Raw genomic sequence first — 22,253 nt, forward strand, 5'->3', positions numbered from 1 at the left:
ATCCATAAATAATATTGCATGTAAACAATATTTTTAATGTACATAAATACCCAATATCGAAATATTTTAGTTGTTCAAAACTAAGGTTTGATCTTAATATTTTCATTGATTTTCTCCTTTTTGTTAACTAGTATTAAATTATTATAAAGTTATTATTAAATTATAACATTTTTAAATATTATAATTATATTTTTAAATTATTTGGAATATTCCTTGCTCATGGTAACAATAAAACACCTCCAGGATATATTTTATAAGTAAGAATTAACCCATTTAATTTCTCCTTGTGTCCACGGATACGGTAACAGTGGGCATAGACAGTTAGATACATATATATATTATATTATTTGTTTTTTTTTTTTTTTTTACCTTTTTGCCACATTCTCCAAGGACAAACCACATTTTAGTGAGCGCCGTTGCCGCCGGCTAACGGCACAAGCCCATTCTAAGATTGATCTACAAAATGCGAAACTCCAGCGTCGAGTTTTTCGCGTTGCCAACTTTCCCTTCGCCATGTGTGAGTTTTTGTTGTTGTTGTTGTTGTTGTTGTGTTGTGTCTGTGTGTGAGTCGAATGTGCGGGCGAGATAACTAAAACAAAAACACAAACTAATGAAAAATAAAGCATATATTTATATATACACAATATAGGTGCATATATGTATATTATCAGGCAGTGCAAAAATCCAGCTCCAAAGAAAAGGTGTGGCAACGTTCTGTTTCTGTGTGGGGCTGTAGTTACAGTTACTATAATAAAAATATATACATATATATCTATGAATATTACCATGACTCTTGCCGTTAGAGTTACAGTTACAAAAGCCACCAGCCCAAGTGGCATAAATAACAAAATAATTAAATAATAAAATTTGTTGGCTTGAAAGCTGAAAAACTTCCGAAAACTTGGCAACTTAAAGAGCCTTAGGTAAATGGCATTAATATTTTAAATTAAGTTAACGTAATCTAAAAATAGTTCAAAGAATTTTTGAATTTATTTATTTCCTGATTATTTTCTAAGGTAAAGGCAGCATTTTTAAATTTTAAAATCGTATTTATATACAAATATTACATTTATGAATTTAATTTTAAAATTATAACTTATATTACATATTAATTAATATACCAAACAATTTTAATGTCAGAGATATCATTACCAAAAGTCAACTTACTTCACTTGGCCAATAAATTCAGTTACCGTTGATTTGTTTTGGGCAAATCCAAAATCCTTTTTTGCCATTAAATTTTTTGGCGCTTGCCAAATCGTTTAGCAATTTATTCAAAGTGTCAGCGACAATTCACTTTTCGGACACGGATTCTGGGGACTACAATTGGACTTGCTGGGAGGCTGGAATCGGAATTGCAATTGGAATCAAAATCGAATCAGAGTCGGGGCTGTGGCTGTGCGCCTTTTTGCGCAATGCCTAAATTTATGACCGGCCACTTACCCGGCAGCAAGGTCAGAACACTTAGAACAACACTGCCGGTGGTTCGTTGGGTTCTGGCTGGCACTCCAATTCCTATTCCGATTCCGATTCCCCAGGAGCGGGGCATACAACAGGTCGCTGTAGACGGAGTGCAGGAGCCCCGCAAATGAGTCAGCGCGGCAGTACGACTTTGATTTGTGGCACCACGGGTCGATTATAAATCAGCCAGCAACTGCACATTTCCAAGGCCGCTGGAACACAACCACAACTAGTGGGCACAGCCACACACAAGCTCGGGCACAGGCACAGGCACAGCTCCAGACCCACTCAAGACAGGGCCCACACACTGAGAAATGGTGGTGGTAAAACTATAGCTTTCGATTTGAAAACAATTAAAAGTGTGCATAAAAGTATGCCACAATAATTTATAAAATCATTAAATTTATATTATTTATATTGATTTAAAAATTCTATCAGCGATTTCATATCTCTATTATCGATTTCCGTCTCCGAATTTTTTTTAGATTTAAAAAAGATCTAGAAATCGCCAGGATTTTAATATCTCTAAAAATTGCCCCCAAAAGTATGGCACAAAATGTTGATTTGAAATCTCTGAGTTTCTTGCTGATTTTTGTTTAACAAATTATTTAAAAATAACAGGTAAGTATTTCAGTATTTCAGCAGTTTTGTTAAGCTTAGAAAAACTAACACACAACAGCTTTCCGAATTGAATTTCATGCATTTTTGGCTGAGCTATGAACATTTGAAAATGAGGCGGTTTTCCCCAAAATAATGAACCTTTGAAGCTTAGTTTTTTGCTCATTTTTGTTTGAAAAATTCTTTAAAAATTACAGGTAAGTGTTTCTGTAAAACTGAGTAAGCAGCTTTGTTAAGCTTAGAAAAACGAACTCAGAACCGCTTTTCGAATTTCATGCATTTTTGGCTGAGTTATGGATCTTTGAAAATTAGTTTTTCGCACATTTTTGTTTAAAAAATTATTTAAAAGTATAGGTATGTATTTAAGCAGATGATACTGCAGTGCTGGCAAGATCTAATATTTTTTTATTTTTTCCCCTGCACTGATAACGAGTTTTTTTTGGCGTGCAGCCAAAGGCAAACCCGTCAGAAAAGGTCACGTCAAGTGAAATTGGCCAGAGACAAAGCGAGAAAGCAAGCGACAGAGGCGAGTGAAAAAATTATGTCAAAATTTGAATTAGCAGCTGGGAAAGGGAAAAAAACTGCAGACAAGACAATGGCGGGCATAAATTAATTTTCCTATCAGCTGCAGCCTCGGAAAAGTGCAGTCGCTTTTCACTTTCGCGTTACCTCCAATTGGATTGGATCTCGGGCTGTGGCTGTGGCTGTGGCTGTGGCTGTGGCCTGTGGGCCATGTGGTTCAGTTTCCAGCTGTTTTGCGGCGAGAATTATTTCGCGATAAAGCCGTTGACAGAAGCGGTTTCCCTTTTTCGTGATGCGGTTGTGTTGTCGGTGGCGTGCAGTGAAAATGCCATTTCCCAGCGACGCCGAAGAATGGGGAAAACTGCATTAGAAATGAGGAAAAAGAGTCAAGGTAAAATATAATTTCGGGGTTTCCTCCTTAGTTTCTTTTCAGCTTGCTTGCTTTAATTTTGATTCAAGTTATGATTAAAACTAGTTTAAAATTATTGAATTTATAAACAAATTTAACACGATCATAACTAAGCAAAAAAGGCTTATATTTAAATACGAAAATGTTAAAACAATCAGCCTATTAAATTTTTTTTGAATTTTTAAGAATTAAAATTAAAAAAACTAACCGAAATTCAATACAATTTTAGGTGTTATCGATAAATATCGAGAATTGGCACATTTCAAAGTCGGAACGCAATTTTTTTTTTAATATTATTAAAATTATACAAATAATATGAAATTATTAAATAATATTAAATTATTAAATAATATTAAATGAAATATAATGTATTTTTAAAAGTTTACAATTGTAAAAATTCTATTATATCGATATTTAATATCAATATAAAGTCCCTATAATTTGTATCTTTTGGGGCTTTTTAGGATCACGTGTTATATAATTATTTAATATTTTTTAATTCCACATATAAATCTTAATTGATTCTAACTAAAATATTTAAAAGAAACATTTGAAAATGTTATTAATATTTAAAAAGAATATTGCAAATGATGAAAAATTAACTCTTTTGACTTTTTAGGGACCTTTTAAAAGGCATTCCTTACCATTTTTGCTAGTCAGACTTAAGGTTTTTCTATAACCTAATTGAATTGCTATGCAACTTTCTTAATAACCCCACCCAAGACTCCTCAAAATTATAATCTCAGTTTTGGCCAGTAAACTGATCTACGGAGCACTTACGACCCATTTGGACGCCCCCACTGACTAATCCTGGGCCTAATAATCCGCTGGCCTGTGATTAGCATATTTCGGGATCCAGCCCGCTTCATCCAAGCCCCGTTTTGGCCAAACTCTCCGACGTGTTTCATTTCCATTTTTCCCTCGTTTCGGCCACGATCGCATGGGTTCGGCTCGGTTCGTTTCGTTTCGTTTTTGCTTAGTTTTTTTTTTTGTCGGTCTAGACGGGGGGCGACCGCTATTATCAAGCTGGCTCAGAGCGGCGCGTCAGTCAGTGTTTTGCTTTCGGCCAGAGCTGACGCCTTGCCTTCCCTCTGCCTCTGCCTCTGCTTCCTTTTGGCCCGGCTAAGAGAAAAAGGAACCAGTCAGTCAGTCATTCAGAAAACTGAGCGGGTGTGAAGTGTCGCGGCTTATGAATTGATCGAATCTATATATCCCCGCCCCAGCATGCGGGTAAATCAGCAACAAAAAAAAATATATATATATATTTTTTTGATTTTAACCCAGCTTTTGCGCTAATGAGCCGTGATGAGTTTGGCCAAGAGTTACTTACGGTGCTAAATGAATTTAATTGCTGTTAATGATCACTCTTACTTTATGATTTTTTTTTGTTTAATTTTTGTTTTGGTTTTCGTGTATATTTGATAATTTATTTGTATTTTATCTTTTGCTGAATTATGAAATACAACAACAACAACAAATAAGCCGAAAAATGCAAATGAAATAATTTAATTTATGGTGTGTATATAGTCGATGGAATCCTAAAGAATATTTCAGCGAGTGCAAAAATAATAAATACAAATACAAATACAAATAAAATAATAACCGCCAAGTGAGAAAGATTTTTTTTTTTTGCGAAAACTGAACCTGTTCCAGCGTCTGGATCCGGCGATTGAGGTAAGCTGATTTATTTTGGGTCTAATCACATATGCATATATGCGTCTCAATACATCTCCGATAAGCAGAACATCTCATATCCATAATATCTCGTTGTGTCCACAATGCAAATGCCGATTTAATAGGCTTTGCCCAGCGAATGACCCGAATATATTAATCCCATTGTTGCTCGATCCGATCTGCAGTTCTGCAACGCTGACCGGGCTTGGGTCTTGGCTTTGGCTCTGGCTTTGGCTTTGGCTTAGGCTTAGCGTAAAGTAAAGCACTTCCGATCCCACTGAACCGCAACCATCTCGATGATGGCCATTCCAGCCGAAAGACGACCTTGCCCATGAAAGAACAGGCGTGTTGGTTAGAACCCACTTTACCTTCTGGGGAAGGAAGTCCGGTGGCGAATTCGCGGCAAGGTCGCTTATTTTATAGGAAATTGAAAACCTTCTATCGCTAATTTAGCAAGGGAATAGAACGCTATACTGAAACCAATGCCAAATTACATATATAATGGAAGAACATATATTATAGTTGATGTTTATACCTCTTTTGGATCAGTTTTGTTCTTTCATAGAAAAGCATAATTTATCCAGTGAAAACACTAATTATGATTTAATTTTAATATTATATTTTTAATCATAAATGTTTTATTTGGAAAAGTAATAATAATGCATAATAAAATAAATAATGGATCAAGAATTACAATTTAAAAGAGAAATTAAAAATAAATAAAAATATCAATAGATTAATTTAAATAAAATATTATAAATTTATATCATTTATATCTATGTAATTCCTCCTTACTCGCATATTTTGAGCCTACTCTAATTTAAACTACCAATTTTACGCTCCCAAGCGATTCTCTACGATAATTTCCAAATCGGTTTAGGCTATATGTTCGTATATATTGAAGTTACTACATCCATCAGTTGCCCAACATTCGCATCCATCAGTTTTGGATTTACAAAAAAAAAAAAAAGAAGAAAATGGGAACCCCACAGCAGTGACCACAAGCACAAGTTGGCAGCTCTTTTTTGCGGCATTAAAGAGCATTTTAAGCATTTACCTCTTGACCCGACCCAGTTCCATATGTCACAAAGAAACGGCGTCAGTCGGTGTTGGGGCTTTGCTCCACTCCCCGTCTGGATTTGACCCACACACACCCCCAGTCTCGTCCCCTCCCTCATCCAGCGATCGCGTTCTTCCAAAAGCAAATTGCACTAGCATTTTAAGGCCTACGCGCAGTCGCAGAACCGCCCACTTGGCGGCTGTGCCACATATTCTTTTGCTACCCATTCCCCGTTCCTCTGTTCCCTGTTTCCCATTCCCCATTCTCTGTTCCCCACTCTCCGTTCCCTGTTCCCCATTGAGCTTCGTTCCCCATTGAGCTTCGTTCCCCATTGAGCCCCGTTCCATTCCGCTGCGTGCCCTGTTTCATTCCATTGCGTTCCGCTGGGCCATTATCACACACCGATTCCCAATCCCGATTTTAGTCGCAATGCAACATGCGCGCTCGCAGCAACTTGGGTTTTTTGTTTTTAAAAATGTTAATCAAATAATTCGTACAACGCGTAAAATTGTTAAAATAACGCCTTGATACGTATAACGGTACGTGCCTTAAAATGTGCTATTTATATGGCAATTTATGTGTATTTTTTTGGGTTTTTATCGCCAATCGAATTGTTTAACAAAACCGAAACAAGATCCAGTTAGTGCCGCAAAAGAAACACCATAAATATTAGCAAAAAAAAGGTATGCGTAATACATATAAGAGTGATTTACGAGTGATAACAGAGGCTGATAATGGCTTAAATAGCTTAAAAATAAATAAGTCACTTTAAATGGGCGGCAGCCCTTGTTGTGAAAGTGATTTTAAAAGTTAAACGAAAAGAAACTAATTGAAAAAGACCATAAACAGCGTAAATAAATAGCTGTGCGTGAACTTTTTATAATTCGATGTGAACTACATAAACTACTTAAATTTTAAAGCAAATGAAAGAAACAAATGTTGTCTTAACTTGAATTTAAATTAAGGTTTAACTGGGACTTTACAACATTATTTTATAATTTATTCATATAATTTTAAATGTAGAAGAGTTCTTTTTATCAGTGATTTATCATTATTTTATCTTTAAAATTGAGACTTGGTTATCTTTAAAAAATCAGACTCTTAATTTCCCTAAATTTTTCATTAAGCCCCTGTTTTGTATTCTTAAAGTTTTCCAGAAGTATGTACTTTTTGCTTACCTTACTTTGGAACTCCAAACTTCTACTACCCATTTTTCTCTCTTGTCGGCACTTTGTTCAATTTTAAAATTTTACTTTTGCGAATTTACTTTCTGTGATTGTTCCCATTTTGGCTGTGCCCGTGCCCGTGCCTGTGGCTTTCCTACAGTCGTACGTATACGTACTATATAGCGCTCGGCTTTGGCTCACTTTGGCAGCTTTCTTGCATAATAAACAAGATCAGGCTCAGCACACAATGTGCAACATTAGGCCAATGTTGGTACGTGGACACACTCCCCAGCAGTGGGGCATGGGGACAATCATGGAGGACAGCGGGCGCTAAGCTGCTAAGAAAACAAAAAAGCGAAAAGTCGCCACAGCAGAGGCAAAAAACACTGGAAAATAATAAGGAAGATTACCATATTATTCTAAATATTCAAAAAATTGTGATTTTTATTATTGTCAAAGATAACATACATATCATTGGCGTCTATCAATACCTTTTAAATATATACATTAAATATCACTATATTTTTTAATAGGAACTTAAGTTTAGTTCATAAGAACTATTTCTTAAAAGAGAAATAAATAATATATCAAAGTTATCCATATTGTTGTGGCTTGAGAATACATTATCTTTTAAATATAATGCATAAACTAATAGTTTTAGCGGCTGTCTGTTAAAATTTAACGGGCAGATAAAGTTTCTTTTAAGAATATTTGAATTTCAGGCGTAGCAAATTGATTTATAAATTTATAAACTCATAAATAATTTAAATATAAATTATAATATTACAAAATTAACACATTTTAACTGTTTAACAGAATCCTGTTAGCCTTTTTCGATCGTTTAAATTACAAAAGAACGAAAATCAATTTGCTTTTATTTAAGCTGAGATATAACTAGAAACCGACCTTTAGATACATTTTTTGTTCCCAAAAATATAGAAAATAGATAGATAGATATAAATATATATCTATATAAATTTCTCTCAGTGCAGACAGCAGCGTCAACAACCGCCGAAACAACCAAGACAACCGATGTCGGTGGCTACTTTTGCTCTCGTTTCGACTGCTGCGTTAGGCACATGGATAACTGGATAACTTGGACAGTTTCCCGTTACCATTATAAACCCGCTCCCTGCTTTCCTCTCCCTGCTCCTCCTGTCGTGTTCGCTGTGAACCTGCCACAGCAACAACAACTAGCAAACAAAACAACAGCAACAAGCCAAGGCACAGAAAATAAATCGCAAACCGCAAAAGTTTGCAAATTTTTGTTTTAACTTTACAATAAAAAAACAGCAACAGCAAAAAATACAATAAAAAAGAGAACCGTTGCTCCATTTCGGCAAACCGAAAACCCTTTTGGTCTTTGTGTTTTTTTCTCCGATTTGCAAATACATTTATTCAACTTGGCTGCAGATATAATATTGCGCGACATCTCATTAACCGAGAAAAGAGCATGGAAATTGTAAGGAAATTTTAAAATTTCCGAAATATAGTGGAAACTTGTTCTAGAAACTCACTTGAGCCCCTTCCAATGAGCTGTAAAGTGGCGTAAGATTGCAGTGGAGGGGGGATCGGGGATCCCTCATAATTTGTGGGGTCTGTTAAAGGCAGACGCGTGCCACGAGTCGAGCTGCGATCGAATCCCCATGTCGAGAGCCAGCCAGCCATAATTGCCCCACACTCCGCCGCCACTCACACTCGAGGAGGAGAGTCTTGCATCGCGGATAGCGGATCGCGGATCGCGGATCGCCGGCCTCCTCCAGTCGAAAGTTCCAAATCGCCAGTTGTGCGAGTTTCAAGTCCCAAGGAGCCCCGACGTCGTGCCAAGCGATCTGCATTGTTTGGCAAATTTGTAAGCCAAAAACTTATTGCAAACTTTATTTTTTTCCTTGCTGTTGTCTGTCTTTAGTTATTTTTGGTACCCTTTAGCAAAAGGGTTTTTATGACTACAGAGAAGGTTTGTCATATTTAGATTTAGCTAAGTCAAGGAATATATTTTGAAGACATATATTATTACTCCCGATCAAGGGTATTACCAGTTCCCTTTAACTCTTTGGCCTTTCTTCCTTTCTCGTTTTGAGTTTTCCTTTTTTTTTTTTTTTGTTTTCCTTGAGTACTTGGTGGTGCTTGGTTTTGCTGGACAGCTTCTTGGCCATATTTACCTTGCAGCAAGGTAGGTCCTCCTCAGCCTCAAGATAAACTTCGCCCACATGGCCACCAAGTGTCTGTGTTGAGTGCTCCGCATCTTAGCAGCTCCAAAATGCCACTGCAATATGACAAAGTGCCACCAGAGTCAGGCTAGCAATAAAGGTAACAAAGCCAGAGACACAGTGGCTCTATTGGGTAACTATAATTTGAAGGGTAAAAAGACAAGCTACGTTCTTAAATAATATAAAATCTAAGCTGAAAATATAATAAAAAACAAATTGATATGCCATATTGATAGAATATCTAAATGACTCATCACCTAGCATTTATTTCGATTTTAATTAGTTTTCTTATGCAATTGTCGATGCAAATCTGCTGCCCACAGCCATATAGCAATTGGGGATGCCACATTTATGGCTGGCCCTCCTTTTTTGGTTCAACTTCAAAGGGTAACCGGCGGCACAAGATCCATTCCAAATGGAAACGGAAAACTTACAGTGGGCAAAAGTTTAATTAAAGCAAAAAAAAATAGACTCAAATGAACCTTGGCAAGAATTTCCATGGCGTAACAACAGACCACTCAAGCGCGTCATTTGGTTTATCAAATTTGTGTTGTGCAAAAGCTTATTACCATTACCCATTCCACCTTCCATATATATACTATATACTATATGTGTCTGGTACTCCTGACTCACGAAAAAATCGTACTTCTCAGGCTCTGGTAAACTAGAGTAGCCGCCACTGGGGGTAGATATGTGTGCAACGCCCACTGGGTGTGGAGAGACGTCCAAGATCGGCTGGATATATATATATATATATGGCTATAGCTACCATTTGATTTGCTTTGGCAGCTTTTCATTTGCAATCTCCCAGTCCCTGCCCTCCCCCTCTCTCTCTCCCTCTCTGTGATGACAACAGATCATGACAATGCTCAAGGTGCGATGTCAAGACCTCGCCCCACATGCTACAGAAATTGAAACATTAAACATTAAACATTTCAAGTCACACGATCGTGGGTTAGCTACAAATATAGTAAATATATATGTAAATAAGGGGAGGTGTAATAGAGTTAGTGATATATATTGTTTATAAGGTGAGAAGTCTCAAACAACTCCTAGACTTGGTCGAGGGCAAGCTTCACTTTGGCTTAAAAACAGGGAAAGTTGCATGATTTTTTTAAACACATTTGAGGGTCTTAAGAATAAACTAATCTCTTCTTTATAATCTTGTTTCTTTATACAAAAATTATTATTAAAATGAATCATTATAGACTTGACCAAAGAAGAGCCTTTACCTTTGCCTTCAAACAGGGCAAGTCTCATCAACTTTCAGCTAAAATTCTAACACAATTAGAAGCCTAAATAATTAAGTAAATTCTTTATAAATTTATTAAATATTAAATATTAAGTTGCCTGCTGTTCATTTTGATTTTCTGCCAAAGAATTACTTTCGAATTTTTCGTTGTGCAGACACAGATGGCCAAACATTTGGCATGGCTATGCTCTATTTGCTGTGGTTTAGTTCACTTCGGTGCTCGGCGGCTCGGTTCGGTGGCTCAGGTGGTGCAAGTCGGGGCGGTGGTTCAATCGATCCAATCGATACGGCGGTGTCACCCAGCCAAGATACTCTAGAGTTGGCGTTCACTTGGCTGATTGACTTGGTGCCGGTGCAAGGTTGGGTCAGGGTCAGGTGTGTCTAGAGCTTCTGAGACACCTCAGGGTGCTCAAAGTCGATCTTAAATGGGATTAAAGTCAGCGGCCAAGTGATGTGTAATTGATATTTAACTGGATGCTATGTAGGTGCAGTGGTTGTCCTAGCTATATGCTGGGATATATAATTAAAGTATTGTAACTTTTGTTAGTAAATTGTATTTACAAAACGGGGCCTGTTGAGATATTTAAGGAATATGGCAAAGCTTGACCCAGCTTCGTGTTTTTTCTTAAATTTGCATTGCTTTGTAAATAAAATAATAACAATAATAATAATAATAATTATCAAGGCAATATTAAAAATTAACTCGGTTTTTTAAATGGCCATTTTAATTAGTGCGAATATAAAGCAGAGTTATTGCTCACATTTCAAAGGCTAGTCTTGGGTTCCATATAATTAAAATGGTCACCAGGCAGTTACGAATTAAATACACTGAACAAAAATATGAAATTTGGCAAGTAGATAAATATTCTAAATTTAGGGGTTGTTGTCATATTTTTGATACTTGTTTATCCTTTTCTGCAGTAGTTTATACCACCTTTTGGCTTTAAATAGTTATTAATATGAGTCATATTTCCTTTGATTATTAAGAATATTTTCCATTAGATTAATTTATTTTTCTCTCTGTGTAAACTTTGCTTAAATTTAGAGACCATTAAGGTGCTGCCATAATGGTAATGTCAGCCAAACGAAGACTTTTGATCAACTAAAGTTGTAAACTATTTTATTTATGGTTTTTTTTTCCATTTATCATGCACATGATATTATCATATTGCATTATTTATTAAATATATTTTGTAATATTAATATTTTTTAATTTTCTAACCTTCTTTTTAGGATTTTCTTTTATTTCTTGCTTATTTTCTGAAATAGATTCTAAACTTCTAAACAACTATTATTATTATAATTTTATTGTTAATAAAAAGAACACTTCTTAGTCTGTGGGAGGTAAGGGTATGGTTTCTATAAATATATAAATAATAATATAAAAATTGTAGGAAAAATAACAAGTCAGTGTACCTATAAATTGAAATTTAAATCTAATATTACATTATAATTCATACAATTTTGACTTTAGTTTATTGCTGCTTTTGTTTTAGACGCTGTTGGTCCCTCTCCAACTTCCCTACGATCACCTTTTAACCCAGCAAAACCCAGCCCAGAACCACTGAACCCTCTCGCCCTGTGTGGTGGTGGCTTTCACTTTCGAATTGGGACTCTGTGGTCTCTCTTGGCTTGTTTTGTTTACTTTATCGCAACGAATCGATCGGGTTCCAATCACTTTGTGAGTGGCCAGTTGACGCCTCCTCCGTGAACTCACCCGAGGTGACCTCTCCCTCTTCCCCCACTCTCGGTTTCTCGATTTTCGCGATGCTGTTCCGCTTAACAATTGATAAGATTTGAAAAAACATCCAAGCAACTTTGTGGGTGTGGGGCTTAGAGAGGGGGTGGCAATGTCCGAAATGGCGCAATGACATTTAAATTGGCTCAAAAAACCAAGAGCAACAGCCAACGAATTTGATTTGACAAAATGAAATGCGCTCAAATTAAAGTGATTTTTGTTTTTGTGGCTGTGCTTGTTTAGCTTTTCGTTGTTCACCTTTTGTGGTTGTTTTGTTTGTTAGTTTGTTTGTTGTTACAACAATTACAATGGCAGCGAAAAGATAACTACAGAAAATGAAGAAAAATTATGACTTTTGATCTAATTATGACTTCGGACCCTATTTGTTTGTCCCGCGGCAGCCTTGGCCCCAATTTGTTTGCCTTACTTTACTTGGTTTATTTTTGGTTGTTGTTGTTGTGGCTTTCTCTGGCGCATTCTAATATCGTTTCGGCCAGTATCGAGATGTATATATAAATAGCCTGAAAACAATAATTACAACTGGCAACATTTTGCAATTATTTTGTTGCTGTCTAGCCTTTACTTTGATTTGATTTTGGGGATTGGTTTTCGGTTCAGTTCGATATTTTAAATTGGAGCAGTAATTGAGAGTCGGTATCGCCTCATATTTAAGATAACTAAATAATTATCCGCGGGTAATATTGTTTACAGCCTTTCCGATACTCCCAACGATTTTTGCACTGGCAAACGAAAGACTTAGGAAACGAACTTTAGCATTTTTTATCGGTTTTTTTTTTTGTTTTGCTTTCTGCGCTTGGCTTCTTTTGATTTTTCTGGTCCATGCAGATATGTAAGAGAGAAATAGAAGAAAAAAAAAAAAAAAAAGAAACGGGCGTGGCCCAATCAAGAAGCAAGGGGGCCTTTCAGCTGCACTAAACAATTTTGTCGCTCAAAACGACTCCATTAAGTCAGTCGATGGTTTTATGGCTCTACGCTTATTGCCCGCTGATGAATTGCATTTTGTATACCCTAACCAAAAAGGCAAATAGAAGAGGATCCTTGGGTTATACGAGAAGATAGGTTAACTTTAATATTATTGGAATTATATTTTGTAGAAGAATATTTAGCTTTTACTGATTTCATTTAATTGTAAAATTATTTTTATTAATATTCTTTATACTTGGATTACTCTTAAATAATATTAGATTTAAATTTTAAGATTTAATATAAATCTGGTCTGCAATTTCTGCTTTTCTAAGAATTGTAGGAAGTTGCACTATTTTTTAAGAGGCTTTAGGGTTTAGCTATTGTTTACATTCAGACTAAAAATATTTGTATTCAAAAGTTACTATTAATCTCTATTTAAAATTGATTGTTTCTTTTTAAAATAATACTTTAAAGATAAATTCATTTTCATTTTTCATTGAATTTACCAAGGTTTCTTATTTTATTTTATATTTGTTGTATATTTAATCAAAGTCTTGAGTCAAAGAGCACTGCATAGTCGCTGGCTTCACTGTTTTCATGCATTTTTCCTTTTTTCTACTATTTTGTATACTCATATTTATGTAAATTTCATAGGCGTGACTCAATGATTTGTAGTCTGTGAGCCATATAACCGTCCCGTCGATCTGCATATCTCCGTGGCTATATTTGTGTATTCGAATCGCGTTGACAACTTGGCGACGGCCCTTTCACATATATCTTTTTTTTTTCTCTTCTATATATTGCTTTTTGGAATGAACAATCAGCGGACCGACAATCGAGCCATGGATTAGCTGTGCATCGACAGAGCCGCGAGCATATGACCATATGCATATCCACATAGCCATACAGCTCCTAGCCGTGCTGTCAAATTCGTTGCACTCATTAGGCCAATTCAATTGGCTAAGGAAAAATATAAGAAAAAAATTGAAAAAAAATGGAAATATTGAAAAAATCAAACCATAAGAAACCCAAAAATGTAAGCGAGTCTTAATTGTGTTGTTAAGGCCGTTTGGTAATTTGATATGATATGAACCGAGCCGTCAAAATTAATCACTTCCCTTTTAGCTAGAATTTGCATGAAGCCAAGACTTTCAATTTTGTTTGGCCAGAATCTGAGTGCGGTGCGGGTTTCCAAACGGATTTGGGTTTGCTTTTCCTTTTGGTATCAATTAAAACCAAATTATGCCCCGCAGGCAAGTCTCGGAAAATGCGCACCCAAAGCGAGATAATGCCCCGTCCGGCCATAACGGGTTTGCGCTACGCACTCAAGGTTGCCATCTCGGCCAACATCCACCTTATATATCCATATGAACATACATACTATATGTATGTGGCATGTCTGGAAATAAGTGCATATATGCCTGCATATCTCTGACTTTAATCGAAGGCGAACGCTCAGCTCAAAATGCAAATATCTGGCAAGGGTATGGCAGCGGTCTTAGAAGTCGGAATGAATCACTTCAAGGAGCACAGAAATCGGGCCAATTAATCAGTGGATATACCTTAAAAGCTGAAAGCTCCATGAAAGTATGTTTAAGATGAGGTTTGAAATGGATAATACAAATTAAAGGAACATGAGTAATGCTTACTTTGATTGAACTGCAAAGATTTATTAACTGCATTTTAGATCCTAGAAAATATGTTGTTCAGTTCATTATTATTACTATCTAAAAATGATATTTAGACTGTTCATTAAATAATAATTAAAGTATACATTTTAAGCTCTAACATTTCATTTTTAATTAAGCTTTATGGCCAGACATTTTTAAAAGCCTTAACTAAATATCTTTCTCTGCCTCGGTTGCCTCATTTATCTGGCCACATTCATCATCATTTGTTGTTTGTCTAATTTCCATTTCAATTTGCTTCATTTTCCCCACATTTTTGAGATCACAATTACGTTAACAATGTCTTAATTTATTTTTGCAAGAAAAAAACAAAAAAAAAACGAAAAAGAAGGAAAATGGTTATGAAAACTCCCAGCTTGTACTTGTGGTGTCTCTGTCAATGTTCGATTTATTGCTGTCGAGTGTCCAAATCGTGCCGATTGCCATATTCGATAACGATAGGTGGGACAAGCCACCGGCCACCGAGGTGGTCCCATCGATCGATCAACTTGTCGCATGTCCAGCGATAAGATCGCCGTCACAAGTCTCCATGTCTCTTGTACATTTTCAGTCATAAGTTCTATGCTCTCAATTCGAATCGATTCGAATTTATTTCAACTTCAAATTCACTTGAATTCGCTTCAATTCTACTCAATTTATGCGCTTCCTGTCCAATCGAATCGGCACATTCTCAGCTTAATTATGTGTATCGGATGCCCTGGCTGCTGTGTATGTGTGACATTGATTGCATCCTGTCGAGCGCCGCCACATTCCTCGGCCGCTTTTGGGGCTTCCATCTGACCAAATGTGGAGCAATAATAATCTCCAGCCGGCATGCCGCTCATAAGTCTGTTTTATGGCTCTCTAAACTGTTTCACATTGCAATTATTGTTAATCAACTGGCAGGCGGCTAATTGTGGCTTTGCTCTCGTCCATAAACAGACGAATTATAATCTCAATTAAATGCGATAAGTAGCCGCGACAATGAAAATGCCTAGGTGGTAATTTTAATTATGTTTTTGTTTCTTTTTGGGAAAGCCCTTGGTGGGGGGGAATTATGTCACGCAAATAAAGTAAAGGGAAATCCAAATAAATGTATGAATATTTGCAATTTATATCAAGAAAACAAAGTCTGGGGACACGAACTTGGCGATTTGAAACTATTCAAGCATGACGAGCTTAAAAACTATGGGATTATCTTAGAGAACTTGAAAATTACGTATACTTAATACGTATACGTAATATTTCATTCGTTCAAAAATTGAGATTATCCGGAAGTTAAATATTAAAAATGTAAAACAAAAAGGAGGTTGGCAAATTCCAAAATTAGTTATAATGTAAATATCTTAAGAGTAAAAAAAACTTTAAAATTACGTATACTTAATATGTATAAGCAAAATTTAATTTCTTAAAGAACTGTGAGATTATCCGAAATTAAAATATTGGAAAAGTAAAAGAATAAGAAGGTTAAAAAAGCATTTATAATAAATAATATATAAAATGTTAGTATTTAAAAGAGTAAAATAAAACTTGAAAATTGCGTATACTTGATACGTATACGTAATATTTCATTACAATATAGAAATTATTACTTGTAAATAAATAATGTAAATGCCTCATGACCTGACTTGTTACAAAAAAAAAGAGGAGAAATCGCATTTCAGAGTCTCTATATCCCATCATTCAGATCTTGCATTTAATTTCAAGGGCCATTTGGAATATCTGCATTCATCGCTGTCATATGCAATGAATGCATATCGTTTGTCTTGGGCCACGGCAAGTGCACATATATCACTCGGCTCGAACAATATCAGGTTGGACAAATGGTTGGCAATATGTTTTGCAATCGTTGCCGATGCCGATGCCATATGTCAATGGCTTCTGCGGGTTCTCACAATTGCCACACATTGTGTGTTGTTCAAAAGCAATTAAATGCGATTTAATTATCGGTCGGAAGGAGTGATCCATTTGGAAATACATAACATATAGTTTTATTTCTTTCGCTTGGAATTAAATGCAAATGAAGAGAGCTTGAGCCAGGGCATAGAAAATCTTTGAAATAGCTGCTCGTTCGTTGCGCATGCGTGTGAGTCGATTACAACAACGGCTAACTGTTGACAAAGACTTTTATTATTGGCAGGAAAAACACACGACAAAACAGAAATACATACATACTATCGTATATATCGTGCCGCAAAACAAAGAAAAATGCATTGAACGCGCACGCATACCGAGCAAATTATATAGAGTGGGGCCCAAGGAGCACTTGCGTCATCTAAATTAAAGCATTGTGGCATTTATCATTTCAATTGGAGTGTTTGCCTTAGCCTAAGCCACTTGCTGGTTTTGTGTTTCAAGTCTTTCGATTTGCCAAACTCACAGCTTGAGAATTCTGACGCTGAAAAAGTGAACTTTTCAATGGAATTTCATTATGAAATTCACTTATCTATCAATTTGAAGCGTTTTCTTCAGTTAGTAACCCACGTCCGAGCGAGCGTGTTTTAATTTAAGCAAAGCCAAGGCAGGCAGAAAAAAAGCAACATATTAAATCACGAAAAGCGCGAAAAAAGCAAGCCAAAAGCAAGCAGGGAAGTCTTAAACTTGAGTGGAATTGACTATGAGATACCTGGTAACTAAGGCTCAAGTAGGAATGACGGTATTATGTCGATATATTTTACAAGATGTATCGATAATTTTTTCATTGTTCGATATATAAATCGATATTTTAATGTTGGTATTTAATAAATCGATATTTTGTTTAATATATCGAAGTGTAATATTGATAATATAAATATTTTAACTTTAACTCCGATATCTAATGATATTTATATTTTCGATATTTCAAACTTTACGATACTTAAAATATTGAGCATGATATTTTTTTCAGATATATGTATATTATCGAACTCGATACCAATTTCTTATCTACGCTGCTTTAAACGTTATAAAAAAATATAAAACAAATATTATTAACAAAACAACTTAAAATACATTATTTACTAATTTCATATCTTCTCCGGCCTGGTATTAAGCTATAACACCCTATGGCCACAGGGTATAATAATAACACCATCAGCATAATCATCAAAAACCAAAAACGAATCTGTTGAATGCCCAAAAGACGATGATTGCATTGATGATGATGATGCGCGTGCCATGGCGCCATTTAGTGCAAATTTGTCGATGCTTCCGGCCACAAAAAAAAGACAAAAACAACAAAAAACTAGATAAAAAACCATTTCGCTGGCCCACCTGCCTCAGCCAAAAAGAGTGTTACTAGTTGCTACTGCAGTAGCAAGTGGCAACATCAACAGACAGACATTCACTTTGGCTGCCTTCGCAGTTGTTCGAATTGAATGCCAAAAAAAAAAAGAAAAGCGCATCATAATTTCCGCGCGGGAAACTCTGGGGAAAACTCTGGGCGAATTGTGAAGCGGGTGAAAGATGAGTCGGCCGTTTTTATGGTCCCAGTGCCGGCTGCTGGCCTGTCTTCACCTCGGCCCATCTATCACTTTGAATGCAATTCGAACGGCCCACTCGATCCGGAGCCAAGTCGAGTTCGAGTAATTTGCATGATGTGGCTGCTGCAGCAGTTGTTGGCAATTAAGGCGGTGTTTTTTTCTTTTTCTTTTTTTACTTTGTAGTTTCTGGTCCGGAAGCTGTGCCCAAAAGATCGTGTACAGTTAGAACGGACGGCGCACAGTAGAGCCTTTTCTTATTTTGCGTTGCAAAAATCATAAAATTTGAAATAAATAAGATAATCGAATAATTTAAACGGTATTGGTTAGGTAATTGTTGTAAAATTCCCCTTTCTATAGGGTATCACATAAAAATTTGTTTGTGTGATGCAAAATACAAAACAAAGTTAAACCTTAAATGCTCATATCTTCTACAGAAAAAATATTTAAATTAGTTTGATTACAGATTCCAAATCCTTGGAAAAATCTTTGTAGGATTTGTACGTTTTTGCGGCCATGCGAACATTTTTAATTTCTACAATATTAATTGTTCAACAGGCGCCACTGTGCGGCATGGCGAACGACAACGACGGCTAGCGATAATTATTGTTAATAAATATTAGCTGCCAAAAGTGCAATAAACCAGACGAACGACAAGCGACAAATGCAAGGCAGAGACCCAAAGGGGCGTGGTCTAAAAGGGGGTAGGAGACACCGAGACTAGTCTGGCCGTTCTACTAAGTAACTTGTTAATTGCAATCGTATGTATGTTAAGCATATATGTATGAAAAAAATAATATGTACTTTGTGAAAATAAGTTTAAACTTTCCATTTACTTTGTACTACCGAAAATGTTCTAAGGTTATCTTAGATATAAATTTAAGCTTAAGATTTTCATATATTAAATCATTGAAACTTTAATTTTCGATTTAGATTCAATTGTTTGGTGTCAGGCCCAGTGTGCACTGCCACTGCCAAAAATTTTAAGTAGCATGCAACAATTTGGAAGTTTTTAGTTAAAAAAAAAAAAACAACAGTGAAGAAACCAAGTAAGACCAATTATAGCTTTTAACCCAGACCAGATTTCGTAATAGTTTAATAACAAATTTTCAACCGATCGATCGATCGATCGAATATCGATCGACCTGAGACTGAAATTGAATTTAATTAGAGCTGAGAGTTCTATGACTAAATGATTAATTAAACTCAATTTGAGACGCCCACTTGGGGGCCCACATAGATATGGGAAGCATATTGGGCCCCTAGATGCCGGGCTTACTTATCGGATTGGCCCAAGTGTCGTTGCTAATGATTGTGGAAACTGGCGACATGTCGGAGCCCGCTAAATTGTTGTTAATTCCTAGCCATAATTCAAGCCAAGCGCCTCATAAACAAACAACTTTGTTAACAACTAAACTGCCTGGCTATCAGTTGCAAGTGTTGAAGTCATAAATCTGCATAATCACATACATATTTTTATATATGTACATACATATGTGTATCCCAGTTCCAGGTCCCCAGTCTGAAAGTGCGTTTAATTAACCTCGATGTGTGGGCTGTGCATTCGGTGATAATTTTATGATCTGTCAATGGTAAAAACTGCAAAGTAGCATTCAAAATTGTTTAAGCTTTATGCATTTATAACCTTTAAAGAACTTGTTAAAAAATAGCTCTTAGTTCCCAAAGAAAATTCCCTAAGAATTCAAATTTCACTGTGTTAAATTCCAATTTCCTTTTTTTTAATTCAAATTTCCCTCTGCCAAAGTTAACTCTTAATGCCTGATAAATAAATGTATGCTTTCAAAAGTGCAGAGTGGCCAAAACTCCTCTCGCCACTCTTCCTATAACCCCTGAATGTGACCTTAATAACTTGATTCTTGAGCTGAATGTCATTCGCCTTTAGCCGGGTTTCACACTGCCGTGCGAATCGAGGGTTTCTCCTCTCTCTGGGGCAGGCACTTTTACCCGACATTGTCATTAGCGGACGGACGGACATAGTTGACACTGTGGCAGAGACACCAACTGTGGCACATGTGAACAGATCGAGGGTCACGCCCACCCGACAGGGCGCCCGCCTTGGGAAAGTTGGGTCTTTGTTAGATTTCTGTTTGCTTTAGTGCCTCGACTTTTGCCCTTCTTTCACTCGGTGCAAGCTGAAAACTGGAGCTGGCTATTAGACCCACTGTGCTGGGGTCTTTGTTTTATGTTTTTTTATGGTTCATTAAACCGAATTAGTAAAAGCGAGTAGCAATTTCGAGGTGGGGACTCCATCTTTAAGACATTTGCATAATGATTGATAATCCCGCAAGCCGTTTATTCTAATAACAGATATTCCCCAAGTGATGAGAAGGGATTATTATGGTCACAAAATAAGCCATAACATTTATAAAATGCAGGCAATGCATACATTTATTTTAAATATAATTTATGGACTTTTCAAATCGGTCAAATGGGGTGGCAACCCACTTTTAAAGCAAATCCAGAACCTAAAACACAGTAGGCTGTGCCAAATTAGCTGTCAAGATCGATTTCCCACATCCAAAATCCAGCATTGCAAATAAATCCCCCCCGTAGAAGGAAACACAGAATTTGGAAAGTACGTGTAACTAACATGGACGAGATGGTGCGCATGCAGGCGGCCGATGGCCGGACGATCCGAGCGCCCTTTGGACTCCTCGATCGCTCCAAGGTTATTCAAGAAATGTGCCGCCACACCAGGCCATCGTCTGCCAGCGACAACCACCAGGACAAGGACATGGTGGAGTGCCTTCTGCCGCTGCACGGTATCCGGAGCACCGAAGTGCTGCTCAAGTTGCTGCTGTGGGCGGAGTACCACAAGGGAGACGAGGAGCCCGCCTGGGTGGCTAAGATGGAGCCGGTAACGGCCTACGAGATGGAGCTATTCGTCCATGACTGGGACAAGGAATTCATGCGCGAGAAGATCGAGTTCGTGTTCGCCCTGATGGAGGCGGCCGACTACCTGGACATACCCTGGCTGTACAAGCTCGCCGCCTACAAGATTGCCCTGCACAGCCGTCATATCAGGGACGACGGCATCGCCGATGACTTGAAGCAATATCAGGAGAGAATCCATGCCATGGCCATGTTCGAGTGGACGGGAGAAACGAGCGAGCGGGCCCTGGAGGAGGTCGCTGCCGAGAAGATCGCATTCGAAGTGGACAACCATCGGGTGCACTTTGTAGTCATAAGTTGCGCCATTAACTATCCAGTTCGTTCAGGATAATTGCAGAACACTTTGAGGAGGAGGATGGGTTTTTTTTTATTTAGGACAAATTCGAAGGGACTATACGATATGTTTTTTATGTATACTCTTTTCTGTTCTAAAATGTTTTCTAACTGACCCAGCTGCCCGGCATATTTTTAATAATCCAAATTATGGTGTAGCTGTAAATTGTACATTTTGCAAATATATCCCAAAATGTTCAGCCTTTATTATTTGTATTTTATTGTTTGTCTCTCCAAACAACAAACTTGACCTTGTTGTGGAATGAATAACGCCATAAAAACGAGATCAAATCGATCGGAAAAGGAGTATTTTCTGCCGAATCACGCTTGAGTAGTATCCCCCCGAAAATCGTTGTGCCTTCCGTTTGGACCCGGCAACTCAATTATTCACGGGCCAAATTGACGGCGAAATCAAAGCGAACAGTGGTTAAACAATAAAAAATTTTAACAATTATTGGCGGCAGAGCGGCTGTCCCGTAATGAATGAACCCGATGAGTGCGGCAAATGAGTCGAGTCGAGTCGAGTGGCAACCACATCCACATTCACGTCCGCGAATGCAGGTTGCAGCTTCTGTGAATGGAACTTGTAAATCAAGTGGGTTGTGCTTCATGCACAGCGAGAAAAGGGAGAGACATTGTTGTGGTGTTTTATATCTAAGGGAAATAATCTTTTAATCTTTTAAATATTAAAAAATAATGTTAAAATATCGATATGTATATATAAATATATGAAAGTGTAAATTTTTTATTCTTTGTCTCTTTCCCCAATCACATTGGACGGATATATCAAATAGGTTATATATATTTAAATGTGAAATATCGCTTAAAATAACAATTATCGTTAA

General features: G+C 36.8%; 2 protein-coding genes across 4 annotated transcripts in view; both read left to right on the plus strand.

Annotated features, from left to right (window-relative positions):
• Positions 1–4,088: 4,088 nt before the first annotated feature.
• Positions 4,089–22,253, plus strand: part of LOC108077096 (uncharacterized) — a 32,436-nt gene continuing 14,271 nt past the window's right edge. Inside the window, exons 1-2 of one of the 3 annotated variants that reach the window (XM_017170281.3) lie at positions 4,089–4,240; positions 4,538–4,684. The gene's annotated coding sequence lies outside the window, so the exon portion shown is untranslated. Of the gene's footprint in view, positions 4,241–4,313; positions 4,342–4,537; positions 4,685–6,382; positions 6,428–22,253 lie in introns of those variants that run through there. The other 2 variants (XM_070288501.1, XM_017170290.3) reach the window with 2 other exon arrangements.
• On the plus strand, positions 20,653–21,615 carry LOC108077107 (uncharacterized). The gene has a single exon (XM_017170303.3). The coding sequence runs from the start codon at positions 20,774–20,776 to the stop codon at positions 21,404–21,406; it is 633 nt and encodes a 210-aa protein (XP_017025792.1). The 5' UTR covers positions 20,653–20,773; the 3' UTR covers positions 21,407–21,615.

The sequence above is a fragment of the Drosophila kikkawai genome, chromosome X (genome assembly GCF_030179895.1).
Source record: "Drosophila kikkawai strain 14028-0561.14 chromosome X, DkikHiC1v2, whole genome shotgun sequence".
NCBI classification, from domain to species: domain Eukaryota; kingdom Metazoa; phylum Arthropoda; class Insecta; order Diptera; family Drosophilidae; genus Drosophila; species Drosophila kikkawai.

Bases quoted from the DNA above. Each gene is read 5' to 3' on its own strand.
- LOC108077107 (XM_017170303.3), top strand. From the start codon at position 20,774: ATGGACGAGATGGTGCGCATGCAGGCGGCCGATGGCCGGACGATCCGA.